The sequence below is a fragment of the Pterocles gutturalis genome, unplaced genomic scaffold (assembly GCF_000699245.1).
Source record: "Pterocles gutturalis isolate BGI_N339 unplaced genomic scaffold, ASM69924v1 scaffold4214, whole genome shotgun sequence".
Taxonomy (NCBI): domain Eukaryota; kingdom Metazoa; phylum Chordata; class Aves; order Pterocliformes; family Pteroclidae; genus Pterocles; species Pterocles gutturalis.
The window spans coordinates 115451-135576 of NW_010127996.1; the positions used below are offsets into that span (position 1 = coordinate 115451).

At 38.5% G+C, this 20126-nt stretch overlaps 1 protein-coding gene across 1 annotated transcript in view; it reads left to right on the top strand.

Annotated features, from left to right (window-relative positions):
• The window catches only part of PTPRZ1 (protein tyrosine phosphatase, receptor-type, Z polypeptide 1), a gene marked incomplete at its 5' end in the record, with an annotated part of 97550 nt that extends 78450 nt beyond the window's left edge, over positions 1-19100 (top strand). The window contains 15 exon segments of the mRNA XM_010079457.1: positions 774-794; positions 969-1065; positions 2552-2634; positions 3383-3517; positions 4799-4933; positions 5987-6150; positions 8451-8586; positions 9571-9717; positions 11810-11903; positions 12212-12285; positions 13307-13435; positions 15016-15162; positions 15441-15583; positions 16285-16420; positions 18091-19100. Of these exon segments, the coding sequence (XP_010077759.1) occupies positions 774-794; positions 969-1065; positions 2552-2634; positions 3383-3517; positions 4799-4933; positions 5987-6150; positions 8451-8586; positions 9571-9717; positions 11810-11903; positions 12212-12285; positions 13307-13435; positions 15016-15162; positions 15441-15583; positions 16285-16420; positions 18091-18231 (1782 nt within the window).
• Positions 19101-20126: the final 1026 nt, after the last annotated feature.

The following is a 20126-nucleotide window of genomic DNA, read 5'->3' on the forward strand; positions in this document are numbered from 1 at the left end:
GAAGATATGGAAAACTTGAAACACAGTCACTGTCTTTGCAGACTCATCATACACTTGGAGAGGAGAGTACAGGGATGGTTTAGGTTTTTTATTTACTTTATTATAAAACAACTGATATTTAAAATCTAATTTTCAGACTGGCAACCACTTTTCCTGTATATGCATAAATAGTGAAGGTGATTAATATTAAAATAGATCCTAAAAAGTGTTGGAAAATATTATTACAGTACTTTTAGTCATGACAACATATTTCCTACTTAGCAATGCGGACCTTATAAATGCTTGAGTTTCCTGTCAGTTAAAGTAATCAATAAAGTAAAATAAATTAATTTTGTAAGGCTGGTTGAGCAGCACACTGTCCTGCTCCAGTGGAGGTTTTACAGCTGAATGTAAAGAGACAAAAAAGCACTACATAGAGAAACTAGTGCAGTTATAAGGACTAATAACAAATCCAATGAACAGTTAAATATATAGATAATCTGGCTAAAGGCAAGGACGTTGCTCATATGTATAAGCTTTCACCAGCCTAAGGTCTAACATTAAAGCTAAAGACAGGAAAACAGATACAAGTATTTTAACAGGAAGATTACCTCGTGTTTCCTTTAAGAGTTATGCCAAAATATTCAGCTTTGTTGTTATTATGGAGATATATATTGCATGACCATAACTGTTTTCCATATAGTAATCGTAATTTATATAAACACTTTTATCCATTTGTTCTGTGCTGTGGAATTTGATTTTTTTTACTTTTTTTGCATTCATTCCCTCATTAGACACTGAAAGAGTTTTATCAGGTAAGGAATTATTTCACTGCATTTTTTTTTTTAGTAATGATATAGTTGTAAAATATCATAGATAACTGGGTACAAGGTTGTGGTTCTTTTCATGCTGACTTACTGCATTTTAAAACATTTTAGGTATCTTAATGCTTACTAAAGTATGACATACTTTTTTTTTTTTTTCTCCAGGAAATCCAGAGCTGTACTGTAGATCTTGGTATTACATCAGACAGCTCTAATCACCCTGACAACAAGAATAAGAATCGATACATAAACATTGTTGCTTGTAAGTAAATGCATCACATGGTGTTTTGTTTAAGAAATAATCATAGACAAGTATAGATTTCTATGTTATTAGAGGAAAAAAAAACCTCTACACTGAAAGCCCTGGCTACTGTTCAGCAAAATGCTTGGAGAGAAGTAGCATGATATTTCACATCTCCTCAAGTCAGTCCTCTGGAATTCTGCTGCTTTGATGAGCATGTGTCAGCAAGACATATTTGTGTCTTCTGTGACGACCCAATGGGAGTTGGGAGATTTCATTGTAATGTCATTATAAAGCCAAAGAAGTTGTGTTTTGATTGCCAAAATTAATCCATCTTTGATCTGGAATAATGATGATTTATCCTCTCTAGGAGCTTCACAATCCCTGGATATGTTTACTGTCATATACAAATATAAATGTACTGGTTTTATGTTGTATTGTGCCCTGCCACAATGTAACAGTTCAGCTTCATTAGCCAGGACACGTTTTCCCAATGCATTGCCCTTCTTCACTATCCCAGATGTTCCTTTTCTAAAAAACACCAATTCAGTTTTGTTAATTTCTCTTGGAAGCTATTGCCTCTGGGCTCTTGATCATTTTGGTGGATTAATATATTTTTCTTAACTCTCTATAGTATTTCATCTTTGTTCTGATAACAAGAAGCTCTAAATTAAATACATGTTCAGCATTCAGGGCCACTAGAGCTTAGTTGAAAGAGGGACAGAATCAGCCCATCTGGGAGAAGACAACGTAAATCAGCAGCAAGAAATCCCATTCCACCTGGCTGAACATAGCTTTAGAGGGAAGGAAAGTCAAGAATTTTACTCTGTCACTCTGTGTTTGTACCTGGTCGTACAAAAGGTGCCAGCCTAGGGGCTTTGTTGTCAAAGGGCAACGCGCAAGCAGCTTAGTGCAGCTCAAGTAGCAAGAGTTGCCCTGTGCGACTGAATCAAGTCTCTAGGCTGCATAATCAATGCAGGCTACAGAAAGCTTCAGCTCTCCCTGAGGTAGCCACTGCTGAAGCTCTTCAGCTGTCCAGCTTCTCCAAGGTCTCATCTCTTTCCAGGGTCTAGGCTCCGTTCTCTTTAACTTGGAATGTTTCTGCCATTAACACTGGTCCCTACTGTCATTTGAGACATCCCAGGGTAGCCAGGTCACTGGGCAGACTTGGCAGTCACAACACAGGACTTGGAGAAGACCTGTTCCCCTTCACAAGCAGCATCTGGAGGCTGTAGGGGAATATGTCAGAGTGCCTAAAATTACCCCAGGTGCTGCTGTTCAGGCAGCTAAATACTGAATCCTTGGATCCGTTAGTTTATTTTTCTGCAAACTAGAATTTTGAATCTGATTCATACCTAAGCACAGGATGTTTACATATGTGATTGTCACTGTATAAGTCTTATGTATTGTAAAAACCTGTTTCAGTATTTTTAAAAAAAGATTTTTTATAGAAATAATGTAATTCTTGCAGAAAACTATGCTTATTTTCTCCCTTGTTTTACTACAGATGATCATACTAGGGTTAAATTAGCACAGCTTGCAGAAAAGGATGGAAAACTGACTGATTACATTAATGCCAACTATGTTGATGTAAGTGCCTTTTCCTATCTGCCAGCCCATTTGTCTGTCAGCCTTTTCTGTAAATACTGATATATGAAGGTGAATAGAGTTAATAAAAAAACCCTAGCACAATATTACAGATTTTGTTAAAAAAAGCCTTTAATAATCTAAGTTAAGCGTACAAAGTTAAAGCACAGGTAAAACTCCAGTTCTTTCTTGAATCCATCTTGATATTTTAGCAGCTGCAGCTTAATGCAGAGCTTCATGAAACAAAAAATATTTGTCACAACTTAGTCATTTAAGAAGCATTTCACATCTGAATGTTTGTTCTTTTATACATTTTTGGTAAGTGGCTAATTCTTCTGTCTGAAATAATCTTATGAGAGAAAGATGCCACTTGGCTGAGAGCCTCATCGAGGTACCATTTATTCAGTTTTCGTCACCCAGTAATTTACATGTGAATAATCTTGATTCATTTTTTAAACCACTGTCATAACAGATGTCTCATAATCACTATCATGTCAACATTCTGCCAGAACATGGGCACTTGAACGTATATCCTGTTTGTTGGAATGGTAAACATTGACATAACTGTTGTATTCATATGTCATCTGGTGTCGCAGGGTTTCTGCGAATTGGTTAGTTATAAATTCAAAAGTACTTAAAAGCTTTTGAGATTCTTTAAAAATAGATACATAAAATGTCATGTACTCCTCCCAACCTCCTTTTGCTTGTGGACTGTGATTTGACAAGTGTCATTTGTTATATTTCAATTTAGGGCTACAACAAGCCAAAAGCCTACATTGCAGCTCAAGGGCCACTAAAATCGACAGCAGAAGATTTCTGGAGAATGATATGGGAACACAACGTAGAAGTTATTGTGATGATAACTAATCTTGTTGAGAAAGGAAGGGTATGAGTACCTTTGTCTGTTATTTATTTCCCTGATGTTGATAGATCTACCTCTAGCAGACTGCTTTCTTTCTTTTAAAAATCTGTTTAAGGCATTTATTGAGCAAAAAGCACAATTTGTAGTAGTTGCTTGTACTAGGATTGGCTATAGAAGTATAAAGATTAAGGTTTGTAATATGAAACTAAAGAAAACATTTAAACTTAATTGCAAACAACTGAAGTCATGAAAATACTATGGTCTAACTACATACAACAGACTCTCTTATACTGACACAAAGACTTGTATATATTTAGGAGTGGCCAGCCTGTGGACCTTGTGCTACATTCTGCTAGCAGTCTAATCTCCGTCATCTCTTTCTCAGGGGTGCTTTAGACCCTGAAAAGGAGAAGGGCCTAGTTTGGGTGGATTTTTCTGGATATTCACTGGCTGCTCCTTGTTAACATCATGTGGGACCCACAGTTGCTTTCGTACTACATGACTAGATACACATTTGTCCGGTGAGACAAAATGAGGTTAAACCGTATCACAGGGTGTGTGTTTCTCTGGTTATGTGATGGGGGTATGCTGGTACCCTGGGGTCACATGTGGGGACATTGCATCACATTTGCCACATACTGGCAGCAATGCCTAAAATGCATGTTATGTCTTGTCATATGACCAATTAAGCCTCTCTCAGATGATACAGACATAGCAAATGCAGACAAGGGCCGCGCTGGGAGGACCACTTCATTTATAATACCATGCTAGAAACGTACTCTTCTAGTACTCCTAGAGAAGGCTATATGGCTGCCCCACCAACAGGCTGGACACTGCAGAATATCTGCTGTATATTCTGACCACATACCAGCTCACTCTTACCCTCGCTGTTCAGAGATAAGTTCACTCTACCCACACTATGCACCAACCAAAAGCCACACACGACTCTACTGAATTGAATGTATTCCTATTTTTCCTATAGAGTATATGTTATTTTCTTTAGATTTTAGAGTGCCTACAGAATGGCAAGTTCCACAATATTAGATTGCTGTGGCTCTGATAGCATAATTTAAACCTGTCTTTTTTTGAGTATTCCAAATAAAGAGCATTTTTGCACAGCTGTCTCTCTTTACAGCACAAAGTAAATACACATTATTTGCTCTTGCACTGAAGATCATGTCTATTATAAACTGGGTATATTGAGAGTCCCTGTATCTTCCTGTGGTTGGCTATGCTCTTAAATTTGCTTGTTTGACATTTTGTTTTCTTTCTCTTTTTCTTTGTTTTTCATTTGCTTTCTGACAGAGAAAATGTGACCAGTACTGGCCTGCCGAAGGTAGTGAAGAATATGGGAACTTTTTGGTTACTCAGAAGAGTGTTCATGTACTTGCGTATTACACTGTGAGGAATTTTACTCTTAGAAACACCAAGATCAAAAAGGTTTGTGGGATCCTGAAAACATAGTCTGGGCAAAAGAGAGTGTTAGAAGTTGCTCAGAATATTTTTAAGGCAGTCAGCAGCTCTTTTCTGTTGAATACATACAGATGAATCCTGCAGGTCTCAGCCAGCCAGGATGCTTGTCAACTTCAGTTAATTTGATGAGACCAACAAACTAAGAAGACACTGGCCTGTAGTACTGGTACAATGTAGGACCATCAGGGAAAATGCAGTGATCACATTGGAGAGCTAATGTGGATTTTGCCTGCCTGGTGGGCAGAATACATTTTCAGAAGGAGAGCAGCTAGTAGAAAATGTGGTGTGAATTAAATTACGCACCTCAGCTATCCATTTGCCTTTTTAAAGACAGGTGAATCCACACCTTGTTTTATGTAATCAGAACCAGCATGATCTCAGCTCAGCAGTGTGACATTGGCTACTTTGAGGGAGATTCTGAAAGCTTAATTTATTTCAGACACCTAAATGTTAGACTTCTAGTCTCTCAGCCTCCCAGTACAGTTAATGCATAACATACAGCACTTACTGTCAAGTAATTTATTCTGCCTGTTTTAGGAGCCAGTCTTTGAATGAGAATCTTTGAATCTTTGAATGCTCTCTGAAGGTACCCCTGCCTCTGAGTTGCCATTGAGGGAGGGAGCTTAGAAAAGCAGCCTACATAAGGCTACTACTTCCCTTGTAGATCACTAGAGCTGGGTAAGATGAATCCTACTTTTTCTGTTTACCCAACAGAGAAGCAGAGTGGCAGAAATAGCTGGTGACTCTTAAGAGTAATTTGTTATCCCTCTAGCTCTTAACCTTCCTCTGTGGCTTTCTAAGGGACAATGCCTTGTCATTTTTCCAGTTAGTGGGCAAGCTGGTGGGACAGAAGCACGGACGCTTCCTCTTTGAAAGCTGGAATATTTGGAGCTAGGTGGCATGCTGTTAACTAAATAGGGGCAGTACTAATTCAAGAACTATCTGGTATGTAAAAAAAATTATGAAGAGCTGCCTTTCAAATGCGGACTGCTTACAAACGGAATTATTTTTCTGTTGCAGGGTTCCCAGAAAGGGAGGTCTAGTGGACGTATAGTAACTCAGTACCATTATACCCAGTGGCCTGACATGGGTGTTCCAGAATACACACTGCCCGTGCTCACCTTCGTGCGAAAGGCATCGCATGCCAAGCGCCACGCTGTTGGGCCTGTTGTGGTTCATTGCAGGTGTGGTTTTTACTGCCATAAGGTTCACTCCACTTCTGTTTTGCAGAAAAAAAAGGTTTTTCAGTCATGGGTTAAGCAAAATTTCATTCTCACATTTAAAAGTTCCTGATGGAATAAGATTAATTTCTTAGCTGATATTTCTATCCAGGGTAAGGCCAACTAATCAACTGTCTGTGCCACTTGTATAAATCTCCGTAATGGCTGTAAACAAGATGATGCTGCTCTGCACAAAGTTTTTTTTTTTTTGCAAAAATGCTTTTCTTTTTACTTTTTTTTTGCACATTTCTATACTACTCTCTTGATTGCTATGAGCTTACCAGATATACATATAGCAGTAATTGTTTCATTTCAGCAAATATATCATTAGGATGTTTTTGGCTCATGCTTTCTTTGGTGCAGGGATACTCTGTAATCCTAAGAGGAGCTCTGTCCACAAAAGAAGACTCATTCTATTCCTGGCTGAACTACAACTCTGCTGTTTTTAACATTACTACTCTGCGCTCTAGCAGTCATTTGCAATGGAGGAGCATTCTGGGGAATGGTTTGAGGTCTGCATGTGCTGCAGTGTGCAGGCAGGTGTTCTGTCAGTGCTCACTAAAACTGGGCAGCTCAGGGAAAATTGGTTAAAAAGGGCTTGTAAGGCCTGGAATGACTTCACAATGCCCGTGAAGGACCGGGTTATTGTAAAATATATAAGCAGGTTCTGGTTTTCCACTGTAGTACCTCACCTTTGATGGAACATTTGGAAAGAGAACCTCCTCATGAATTCTGTCCTTCTGGAGCTGACTCTGAGGAAGCCAACAGGTAAAGTCGCCTCACAAATGCTGCAAATGATTCTGGGATGATCTAATCAGACTGAAATCTGTTTTTAGCTTGGAAAATGAAAATTCCACATTTTGGTTGTTCTGCTGCTTTCTACATCCTGCCTGTTCTTGGGAAGTTCAAAATAAAAGTTTCCCCAAAATGCCAAGTCTGAGATCTACGCCAGCAGGCTGAGAGATCAGCAATACGTTATAAGTCAATTTAGTTGAGTTTTTTAAAAGTGGTAAGTTGTGTGGCTTCAGTCAGACCTCTCCATTGGGTCATAGGTGTAACTCACTGCTGTCTGCAGGCAGTTTCATTCAACTTTTAGTTCACCTGTCCCCATGCACTATGGAATTTCAAAGGAGTCATCTCATGCTAGAAATGTAACTTTTGTTTAACTTTATGGGCTCTGTAGAGGACACATACGAGGAACTTCAAGAAACTTTTTTTTAGCTATTTTTATGTTTTGGTATATGTCATGTTTTGTCTTTCACAACAAGTACAGATGGTGTCTGGTAATCTTTATTATTTTTGTGTCTAATAGTGTGTTGATAACCTGGATCTTTCAGGTTTATATCACATTTACTTAGATAGTTTATTACAGCAATCTGAGCTGACTCTAGCCATGCTTTGTGCCACCTCTGTGGAAAAAAATGAGATGACTGAATTAGCATGTACGGACTGAGCTTGGATCTGCCTGTAAGGGACCACGCAGAACCAGCCTAGTGTGGATGTCAAGTTACATGCACATAACATGTTCACATAACTTAGAGGGGAATTGCAACTGACTAGTTCCTATGTATGACTAAATAAAAAAAAGACCTCTTGACTTTATACTCCCTACTCATGTATTTTATAAAATAAAAAGTTGGTTTTTAATCTTACAATACAGCCGATTTTATGCTAAATGAGTCAGAGTTCATAACAGGAGGGAGTTGATTAACTCTTCTACATCTTCCCTTTTTAAGAAAGGTTTCAATCATTGTTTGCCCTCTTAGCTGTATCTGAAGAGGACTAAGCTTTTTCTTTCGACACTTTTCCCCAGTCCAGTATCTTTGAAATTTCCTATATCTGTAGTGGGTGGCATAATGAAACTTGCCCTTTAAAGTGATGTGTGTTTCAACATGGAAGAACTTGGACACATTAACTATGTCCAAATGCTGACATATGCCACCCTTTTCTAGGTATACTTGACAAAGTATCCTAAAAAATATCAGAAGTCTGAAAATTGCAGACCTGCAGGAAACCCCTTCGTTCTATTTGAATTGATACTTTAAAAATTGTTTGAAAATATTGTCTTTAGATCTGTTCTTGCATGAAGAAAAAGATGAGTTGGAAAGATTTGTCCTCATTGCCAGCCTTGAAGTTTTAGCAAAGTACACGATGTAATAAAATGATTTGTAGAGGAAAATCTTCGTACACACCAGTTTGTTGAAGAAGCAGTTTTTTTCGTTGTTCTTTTACTTCAGGCTCAAGACTATTTTTTTGTTTTGTAGTGCCGGTGTTGGAAGGACAGGCACATACATAGTGTTAGACAGCATGCTGCAGCAAATTCAGCATGAAGGGACAGTCAACATATTTGGATTCTTAAAACACATACGTACCCAAAGGAACTACTTGGTGCAGACCGAGGTAAGAATAAAATACATACAGTGAGAGACTATTACAGACTATTTCTGTTTGCAGGAGGAGAGATGATACAGTCTTCTTTTTGGCACCACCAGACAGACTGGCAACCAGTCAAGAGACTGCACTTTCCCTTTTGCTTCTCTTGTTTTTATAGATACATTCTTCTAGGCTTACTTAGAGCAATGCGCTAGAAATTACCAATCTTTGGACTCTTGTCTGTTAATAAGGGAGGACTCTGAAGAGAGGAAGTCTGTATAACTCATGCTTCCCACAGTAGCACTTTCTTGGCAGGGCATGCATTTTTGTCATGGAAACACCATTTTCAGGTGTTCAGATCTTCACTGAACCTGATCAAACAGTTGATATCAGGCAATAAAAAGTAGAGGAGAAAGCTGTTTCAGATAGAAGATTATATATAGCTGCTTTAAATTGAAGATTATATATAGAATAGTGAAAGACCAGAAGAAAACAATAAGGACAACAGCAGGGCAGTTGAAAGTCTATTTCAGGTTTCAGGAACAGGTGGTTAGATGTCCCAGTGCCTTCAATAGGAAAAAAACAGATAATCAACAACAGCATGGGCACTTGTTCCAAAGGATGTGAGAGAGAAAATAGAAGCTAGCAGAAGGAACTGGGGGTGATCACTTTATTGCAAGAAAGACAGGCAGAGTCACATAACAAGCTGCATTGAAAATTTGACTCAACGATATGCTTGCATTTTTAACCCTGTTCTGTGGGCATGAGATACCACAGGTGGTGGGGATTTTGTATCATAACGTGTACATTGCATGTGTAGTTTAATTGTGCTTGTAAATGTGTACTGTTACTGCAGAGGGACAGCCTTCGCTGCAGAGGATCACTTCTGAGAAAACTCCATTACAGCAGCAACTTGTGTACTGACCATGTCAGAAGTGGCAGCTTAGCCCAGAGGTGTGCAGGGAAATCTAAAAATAATTAGAGCTTGGACGTTTGGTTTTGTTTTCCTAGGAGCAATACATCTTCATTCATGATGCGTTGGTTGAAGCCATACTAGGTAAAGAAACAGAAGTTCTTGAGACTCACATTCATGCCTATGTTAATGCTCTCTTGATACCTGGACCAACAGGAAAGACCAGACTGGAGAAACAATTCAAGGTGAGCTGTCCAAGATACTAACAAAAAGCTTTAGGCTTGCAAGCTTGTCTGACTTAAAAGTAGGTATCTCAACACAACGTTCATTAGCTTTCTCTATCTAAAATTTAACTGCTGAGTGTAAATTCAGGGCAATTTAAGGAATGCACACAGTCAGTTGGGACAAAAGTATTATTTGCATACTCTTAAACAAGGAGTTTAAAAAAATAATTTAAAAGACATGAGAAATTGGCCAGTAAGTAGATTTTGGAAAATCAATCTACATGCCTTTGCATGAAGATGCCAAAGGTAAAACAACAGTCTGGAAAGATGTTATTTGGGCAAAAATGTCATGAGCTGTTTTCATCAACCAACGTATTCCCCTCAGCATACAACACTGGCTAGAAGACAGACTACACCTCAGCAGGAGATAAGTGAACACTTTGGTGCTTGTGGATGTGGAGATCAGTGTGTATATGCATGGGACTTTCAGTCACCCAGAGAAAGAGCAGACCAAGGGAAGTGACAGCCCAGAATCTGTGAGAGAAACAGCTCATTGACTCATGGGGAGAACGGGAAGTCTAGCTCACTCACTAGGTCACTTACAGAGGAAACAGAAAATCATGCATTTGCAAGTGGGTTTGAATTCAGAGAAGTAAATCACACTTAAACATTTTCCAAATCATGTGTCAAAACAGACTTTGCTCTCCCTAATTTGACAGGAAATTAATTATTAGAACCTAAGCATTTTAATTCTAAGGAGGACTGCATGTATTCTTTCTACAATAAGTAAAAACTTAAGCAGATCGGTCTGTAGATAATGTCAGTAGATAATGAAGCTATGAAAAAATATTAATATATTTATTTTCTGAAGTATTTTGGTCACATAGGCATAGTAACTAGTATTTCTTCAAGATAAAGAACAATACAGAACAATAGAATAGGGAAAACATACCAAAGGATTTCACAGTTTGCTGCTGTCCTGGCTTGAATGGTCTAACAGCATTGCCCTGTTTTTTCCTAGGGAAAAGTAGGGACTCTTATCTCAGCTGTCATGTGCTTGGGGAAATAAGCATCCCACCTTTCCTACACAGATGAAAGAATAAAACACATAATATGTACAAACAGAGCGTGTATATATATAAACACGGTGTGCCGTGCAAATTGCAGGAGCCATGTAGAGCTCCAGTTTCAAGAGCTTAAATATTATCAGAAAGGGACATGTGTCATTCAGTCTTATTTTCCTTTGCAAGCTAAAATTATTAGAATAATAACAAAAATGTGGAATCTTGTTTTACTGAAGAACTATTTTAGATGAAAAAAAAAAATTGTGGTCTAATTCATTTTGAAAGAACATCCCTGTTTTGCTATCTGTTTTTCTAAAGAAGGCAGCTTCTGAAAGCTACACATGCCCAAAGCTACAAAGCCTAAAACATCACAGAAAACTCTTTTGTTCTTCTGAACATTCGGATTAATCTGGTTTATTCTACTAGAAATTAAAAAGCCCTTAAAAATTAGGAAAATCCTGCTTTCCAAACTTATTTCATGCCTAAGCAGTGTATATACACCATTGTGGCACACACATATATATACTTGTTCCTTCTCATACTCTTGTCTGTTTGAATTGTATTAATTGAAACAAGTCAATTAGACCCTCCAGATCAGTCCTATTTTCCTCTCACAGGTTTGGAGAGAAAATCAGGAAGCTCATAACTGGGATATCTAGAGCTGCCTCACCGGAGGAGCTATATTGTCTGTATAACAATGCAGGCATTTAACTGTTTTCCAAAACTTTAAAGTTACACAAACAGCTGTGCCAGCAAAATGGAAGTGACACTGGGGTGGCAACAAGCAGTGTAGGGCTACGTGTGGAAACAACTTAAAGTAGCATTTCCTTCAAAGGCATGCTTATGGACCTAAGGCTCAAGAAGCATTTGAACTGACAAAATAGTGAAAAGATTCTGATGACTTGCTAACTAGTTTAGAGGGATAACTAGATGCCTGAAGTTAAGAAGGACAGCTAACCTGCAGTATGTGTACCCTTCTGTTTAATGCAGCTGATGAAGGAATGGCTTTTGTACAGTGACCTGTTCTTTTTTTAATTTCATTGTTTCAGTTACTGAGCCAGTCTAACACACAGCAGTGTGATTATTCAACTGCCCTCAAACAGTGTAACAGGGAAAAGAACCGAACTTCATCCATCATTCCTGGTAAGCTTGTTCAGATCAGTTTCTCAGGGTGGCAAAATGTTTATGAACTGTGTGTGTCAAACTTTTAACTTTTCCTCTGAAAGAGCTGAAGACATCTGCATTGATGTGGAGCAATGTTTTGTAAACTACTTTTAGTGAAGAAATTATTTGTCTAAGTACTACGTACATAGGAAAACAAAATAGATGGCTGGATAACACTTTATCCTGATAGATGGATATCAGTGTTATTACTGTGAGATATGTGAGATAATTACTATAATAAATGAGTCATCGCAACATCTGTACTAGTTCATGACTTCTTTTTACAGTGGAACGATCTAGAGTGGGTATCTCATCACTGTCTGGTGAAGGGACAGACTACATCAATGCTTCCTATATTATGGTAAGTCAGTTGACTGCAATGCTGAAAAAAAAATGTCCCATTGTATATCTGTTTTCAGAGCTGTCATGTGTCCCCATTCAGGTGTGACAGTCCTATTTTGAAAGCTCCTTTCTTCCATTATTCACTCTGCCGGAAAGAGTTACTTCCCCCAGGAAGGATGGTTACTGTTATTACTGTTTTCCAGTTTGTTTAAGTGCATTGCATTTTGACAATCTGTAGAAGCACAAATTTAATCATAGTTTTAAAAACTAGTAAAGCTAAATGCCACTTATGGAAGAATCTTTTGAGATGAACCAACAGTGTTAACTAACAAGTTAGTTTTTAATGGCTGTACTGTGGTTTGCCTTCCTACCTGCTCGTCTTACTGAGCTTTTGCAACTGGAATAGCCCAAGGCACCATAGCTCGTCAGTTTTCCATTATCTTTTTATTCCCTGGGTTTTGTTCAACTCTTTTCCCCTTCATTAGCTGAGAGGGAGGAATAAATGCTTCCTGGACATTCAGGAAAGAGAGGGAAAAACTCCCTGCAGTGCAGTGTATGCATGATCCTTCATCAGGTGCCTTTAGTGCCAAAGAACTCTCTTTTGTGGTAAAAAGTTGATCTGGGAAATCTGTACAGATTAGGAGACCACCTGGGATTTTTGCAGATCTTTCAAGTATTCTTCTATTTGTTACAGGTTGCCAGCTCCTCTGGAAGTCTGGCTAATGTAGAACAATTAGTGAGTGTATGAGTTAATGTGTTTTCATTCTGAGTTGGCTGTTCAAGTCTCCACTGATTTCTTTTGTCTTTTTTTTTATCAAATTTTTTGAAGTTTTAAAAATTATTTTGCTGTACTTGATTTTATTGTTTTCATCTGGAAAATACTGCATTGGAAGTTTTATATTCTTCTAATATTTGCAGGAAGCCAAAGGAGGCACAGGTCTGCAATTTATTTTCTAGGCTTCTGGCTCTGTCTACTAGAAGCTTCCTTTAAATGTTAATAGCTAGCCATCAATTCTGAGTCTGTTGATTTTGTTTTGCAGGGTTATTATCAAAGTAATGAATTCATTATTACCCAGCATCCTTTACTACACACTATCAAGGATTTCTGGAGAATGATATGGGACCATAATGCCCAGCTGATAGTCATGCTTCCTGATAGCCAGAATATGGTAAGTTTTGAGGTTGGTTGTTGTGGGTTTATATATGACTTTTGTTAGTATTACCATTTTGAAATACGCAGGACATGAGACAACATCTTGGATTTTGCAAAAAAACAATCAAAAATTAAAAATACTGTACTGAGTGTAAAATCCCCAGATCATCGAGCGGAAACCTGGAGATCTTTGTCAGGGCAGATTGCAACTGGCATGAGAAGGTATTGAATCATCCCTGTATAATTTATAAAAAGAGCCAAACAGCAGAAGTAACCATTATGCAAGGTTAGTTTTCACTCCAGGACTTTTACTTTAGTTGTAATATGACTTCTTCAACCACTATTAGGTAAGAGGAGAAATACGAGGTTGTTTCTCTTGCTCATTTCCTAAAGTTACAAACAAATGTTTAGCAGCAATTTATCTGACTCAAAACAGCAAAGGAAGTCCACGTGTTCATCCTGCACATGTAATTTAATAACAAATGAATATGTTTTTCAGTTACTAGAAATGCAGGAGTATCTGAAAGCTTGTAGGTTGGTACTTAGAGACATCTTGAAGTGTGAGAGGGCATCATGTTTGGTAATGATTTTGGAGGAAAGCCATGCAAATACTTTAGAGAGTCTTGCATGATTGGAAAAATACGTACAACCAAGGCAAGGTTTGGTTTTTTTCATCAAATGTTTATGAATGTTACACTTCCTCTAAAAACAGATGGATTTTTAAGTTAACTCTTGTAATTGGGAGGTTGCTTTGCCAAGAGATGCTGGTTCATTATGATCCACTCAGACTCTGTAAAGCATCATTTAAAATGCAATTTAGTAGAGCTGACACTACAAAGGAGAAGATAGTATAGATAATCTTGCATCCCATCAGATAGGTGCTGGTAACCCTGAGTTGTGCAGCACTGAGCATGTCTCTGATCAAAGTACATCATGCCATGTGGCTCCCATCCACAGAAGGGTTACCCCCATTTTGATCATTCAATTTTTTATAGGATTTTCTTAAAAGAAAACAACGCTGTTGATCATTTCTGCTGTCAAACAGAAAAGATGTTCTCATGAGAACTTCTTGCTGCACCTTTAGATAAGGTGCACGCAAGTGGTGTAATCACCAGTACAGACTGGAAGCTGCCCGCAGGCTCCTCTGTTACAATCCACCAGCTAAATTCATCCTGTGGCCATGAGCGCTGGGCCATGCAACACAGCTGGAGGGCCAGGCTGGATGCATGGCCCAGCGCACCACAGCACATGTTGACTGTTATGTGGGTCACTGTCTCCACAGGGTACAGTGGTCTTCTGGTCAGGATCACTACAGAGGTGTCTGAAAACCTTCAGTTCTGACGTTTATAATCCCACTCAAATTTTGATTTGTCAGTTTGAATCTAGCTGTCTGCATTGATTACATACGTGACACATTTATTATGTTGGATTAAGTTCTATTTTAAGAGCTCAACTTTACTTCTTTTATGGCTTCTTTTTTTTTATTTTCCTGGATATTATGTTCTATTAAGTTTATTAATTATTATTTTATTAAGTTCTATTTTAAGAGCTCAACTTTACTTCTTTTATGGCTTCTTTTTTTTTATTTTCCTGGAGGCTGAAGATGAATTTGTATACTGGCCGAACAAAGATGAGCCTATAAACTGTGAGAGTTTCAAAGTTACTATGATTGCTGAAGAACACAAGTGTCTGTCTAATGAGGAGAAGCTAATAATCCAAGACTTTATTTTAGAAGCTACACAGGTAACACTGTCATAAACATGTAACTCAGGACTTGATTTGTTGAAGGTAATGCCTACATTTTGTTACATATTCTATGGCAAATTCCACGCCCTTGAAACACGCAGGGAGAGAGAACCTCTATAGGTAATGTGCTGACATTGGGAATAGAAAGGTCCAGCCTCCACGGTGGTGGGATTCTGTATCTAGAGGCTGGAGCCAGACTGGAACAGGGTGAAAGATAAGAATAAAGACAGTCAATCTTTCACCAAATTGATTGATTTTTTTTCCCACTCTTTTAGGATGACTATGTACTTGAAGTGAGGCATTTTCAGTGTCCAAAATGGCCAAATCCTGATAGTCCTATTAGTAAAACTTTTGAACTGATCAGCATCATCAAAGAAGAAACTTCCAACCGTGATGGACCCATGATTGTACATGATGAGTAAGAACTGCAGCTTTCAGTTTGTTTTGATGTTTTTCTGTAGAACCATCCTTTCATCTCATTTAGAGTGAAAGCTGCTGAAACAAGGCACAAAATCTGCACCTAACGATAGCACTGCTGCTTCTGTTTCAGCTGCATCAACAAGAGAAACACTTTTATTTTGTCACACTTCAGTCTTATCTTTTCAATTCTATCATTTTGATACTCTGGATGATTGTTGAGCAGGGACTGGAGGGGAAGTCAATCAGGGATTCATTATCTATTATTGAAAGAAGTAAGACTATTTTTAGATGAGACACCTTACCCTTCTCCAGCTGTTTAATAATGGCCAAAAATACTGAAATGTTGAAATACTGAAGGGCCCAAGGCCTTCAGGATTTGGTTAGTAGGGGGCTGTAAAAGGGAAATAAGACTGGCTTTTAAAAAGACTCCAGAAACTCTAGGCAGGTGCTCTGAAGGTTGTGTTAAGGCACTGCTGGGCAGGCCTATTTCAGAAAGTGTAAAGTTCACATGACAGAAATTCATCTTATCAGTTTACCCTGGATTTTGTGTTTTCTCCAGCTGTAGAAATGTGATCCAATTTCTAGAGACTGTTTTTTGGGTTTTTTGGTTTTGGTTTTGGGGTTTTTTTTAAATTTACAAAGGCATGGAGGGGTGACAGCAGGCACTTTTGTCTTTTTTTTTTTTTTTACTTTACAAAGGCATGGAGGGGTGACAGCAGGCACTTTCTGTGCATTAACAACACTGATGCATCAACTGGAAAATGAGAACTCAGTGGATGTTTACCAGGTAGCAAAGATGATAAATTTGATGAGGCCTGGAGTCTTTACAGACATTGTAAGTAATAAGCAAAATGTGTGCATATTGTTTTTCCTATGTGTGGTAATGTTAGCGTGCTTAGGTCTTAGGGCAACATTACTGAACCACTGGCATCGTCGTTTCTCTATGAGTTAATCAAAACTGTCTTCCAGAGGTGCTGCAGTGGACCTGCTGCTTATTCCAAAACAAAGTATTTCCCATGAAAACCTGTTATGTGGTTATCGAGTGGTCATATTCAAAATGTGCAGAGCTGCCACCATCATCATAAAATCTTTACTATGACATGTAAATGAAGGTTTTAATTTATCAGGTATAAATTTATACTCCAAGTAGACCCTGAAGTAGTTCCTAGTTTTCCATTTCAGGATGGACTTTGATTTTTCATGATCTGTTGAATGGTCACTTGACACCATTGTCACTGTGCTTACAGAAGGAAAAAACATGAAAAGTATAACAAAGAATTACTCACTAAATCAGTGTCATACAAATGAAAATTCATCACAGAAATTAAAAACTACGAACCCTGCCCATTTTGCATGCCACTACAAATCTGACTGCTGTAGAGCTACAATGGATGTAATAAGGAGAACACTATCACATTGACAGCAAAAACAGGACATGACACGGGATTGACAGATGTGTCCACCTCTGGCCTTGCCCAGCTAGCCCAGACTGAGGTGCCTGGCAGACAGTGGAGTAAAAACGGGAACTCTTCCCACCTCAGCAGCACCATCAGGACCTTCACTCCTCTTGCCCTGGGAGCCTCCGGCAAATACCTTGGCCCTTTATCTCAGATTTCCAGTTTCCTGTCCTCCTACAGCAGATTTTCAAATTTGTTGCTCTTTCTACCCCATATTTCTTAGCCCAACCTAATAGCCCAGACCCCAAGCCCCACTCTTTTTATTGTCTTACTGTTCCCCACTCCTTCCATCACAGAAATTCTTTGTCCTCATATATCCATCCTAGAACCCAAAATATTCCTCTGCCCTTTCAGAGTATCCACTGTTAGCAGGTGCAGCACACCCTTGGCTGTGCCTGCTCTCTCGAGACACTGCCCTGCACAGAGCATCCAGCTGTTCCCCCTTTCCAGCCCACACAGCAGCCCAGCTGGCTTCTGGCATTCCCCATTTCCCACTGCACCCAGCTGAGACCCCCGCTCCCCCAAGGCAGTGGCCTCCTCACTGAATCTTCCCACAGTCCCATCTCTCTTCCTACACTTGGCAGAGTCCTCAAAAACATAAACAGTAACTGCAAGTACCAAAAAGAAAAAAAGTCTGCCTCGATAGAATTCAAAGGGCAAAAATGAGAACATATACAAGGGGGGAAAAAAAGCCAACAGACAAATAGTAGCCCTAATCCTGACCCAACTGAGTCAGTGGGAACTTTGCAATTGACTTTAACAAGGATCAGATTCAGCACATAATATTTCTTTTAAAATATAGCTTTCTCCCCTATCTGTACTGCGTTTGTTAATGTTGTGGTTTATGTTGTGTACAGGGATAGACGGTTGTGGTTTATGTTGTGTACAGGGATAGACATTAGTCAGAAAATTAATAAAGCTCCACAATATATTGTGGAGCACCACCAGACTAACACATTAGCTGTTAATTAATTTTGAGTAACAGTGTTACAAGATAATCTAGTGTTATTATTTCTAACAACACACTGTATCCTCTTTTCTTCTCCAGGAACAGTACCAGTTTCTGTACAAAGCTATTCTCAGCCTTGTCAGCACAAGGCAAGAAGAAAACCCTTCGGCATCTATGGACAGTAATGGCTCAGTTTTACCCGATGGAAATGTAGCTGAAAGTTTAGAATCTTTAGTTTAATCAACACATCAAATTAAGCACACACATACCTACATCACACCAGTCACATCTGGAGTTTTATACTTTGGGGAGGTGGAATCTGTGCATTCACTACATATATATAATCAGATCCCAAATGTTTCTCAAACAAACAGTCATTTCTGCTACATATGACTTTACTGCCGAACTTTTATCATTAACAATGTGTGCCTTTTCTTGAAAGATTTCTTGTAATACGTTGTTATGTCTGGACTAACTTGATTGACTTTTACAGTGTTTCTAAGAATTGAATTGTGGTATGTTTTTTTCAGTATTAGTTTTTGATTTATCTGGCTTTACTTTTAACTTAAAATTGTTGTATTTATAGATGTTAGAGGATTCTCAATTACAAACATGTCATGGGTTTAGTATTTGATTTATTTGCTGTATTTATAACAATTTACATTTGCTAGAAATAAAAGTTTTAATATAGTAGAATGTAAATAAAATACTGTTCCCCTTAACATTAAGATTTCAATTAGATATTCAGAATAGTAATCTGATACTTACTGTAAATACTGCTACTTCTGTAGTGATCCATGGACCAAATTTATATTTATAATTGTAGATTTTTATATTTTACTACAGAGTTGGTTTTCTAGTTCTGTGTAATTGCTTTGTTAAAATGATGTAGTCCAGTATGTTTTTATTTTAACAGAGTCTTCTGATATATAATTGTGCATCTTAAGCAATTAACCTGCATATAGCTGCATGTGATTTTAACTTTTTAGTGGGAAATAGAAATAATTTGTTTTGAAATGAGAAGTTTTTATGAGAATAACACCTGTATTTGGCATTGTTAAATTGTTTTTACCTATGGCATTGCAGAAATAAATATAAATATTCCAGTCGGTGTGTAGCAGTCTTCCACATACAGTAAAGAGTCTTCACTGTCATGTAGGAGAGCTTTTACGTACAAGAACAAGGACTCAAGGCTGACCTGGAGGTGGCTGCTCTTCCTGGGGAATGAGTTCAGAAGACACTTTGGGAAAACCTTTTTGTTACTTAATCTCTGCTCCACTTCCACACATACTCATAGTGTCCGTGTTAGCCCCTTTTTTTAGCCTCTCCTTGCATGTCTCCCTGTCTGGTCACCCACAGGCCACTGGGCTGTCCCAGGACTCCAAATTGCCTCAGTTGCCCCTTCACGAGACTCCTCCATGCTGGCTTTGCTCCCGATCATTCATTCAGCTGCTGAGCTCTTCTCTGCCTCCTTTGGCAAAGCAAAAGCCAAACTCTGGGAAGCAATAAGGCAAGTAATCTCTGCAAGAACAAAAGCAAAATGTTTTAACTTGGCCACTCAATTATTTTCAGTAACCTTCTGAACTTGTCAAGATACGATCGTGGTTGTGCTGAAGGCTGCAGCACTGAGGAGGGTGGAGGAGCCTGGAGCAGAAGAGATCTTTGTTTAACACAGGCTGCGGGAGTAACTCTTTTCTCACTTTGGTACATTCCCTTGCTACTTAGAAATATTGAGAGCAGAGATACTGTTCTGGACTAGAATGCCACAGAAACTAATGGACACTATCTTAAATGAAAACTAGAAATGGGAGAAGAAGGGCCTGATGTGGTTTTGGAGATTTTAGTCCACTGGTTCCAAAGGCAAAGGTGTGTGAGGGATCTCAATGTGTTAGCAAATAGATCTAGATCCCCTTCAGCAGTGTGGGATTGAGGACAGATGGAACTGCAACAAAGCCAAAACAAATTTAGGTTTAGAGGAATCTAAAAAGTGAAGACTTTAAAAAAAAATCTTCATAGGGTTGATACATGAAATGAGCATGCAGGTGCTAGACCAGGAGACACAATGGCACAGAATGACAGAATAGCTAGCAGTAAAGCAGACTTTTTCCTGCTCTTGTTGTCTTAAAAAAAAAAAA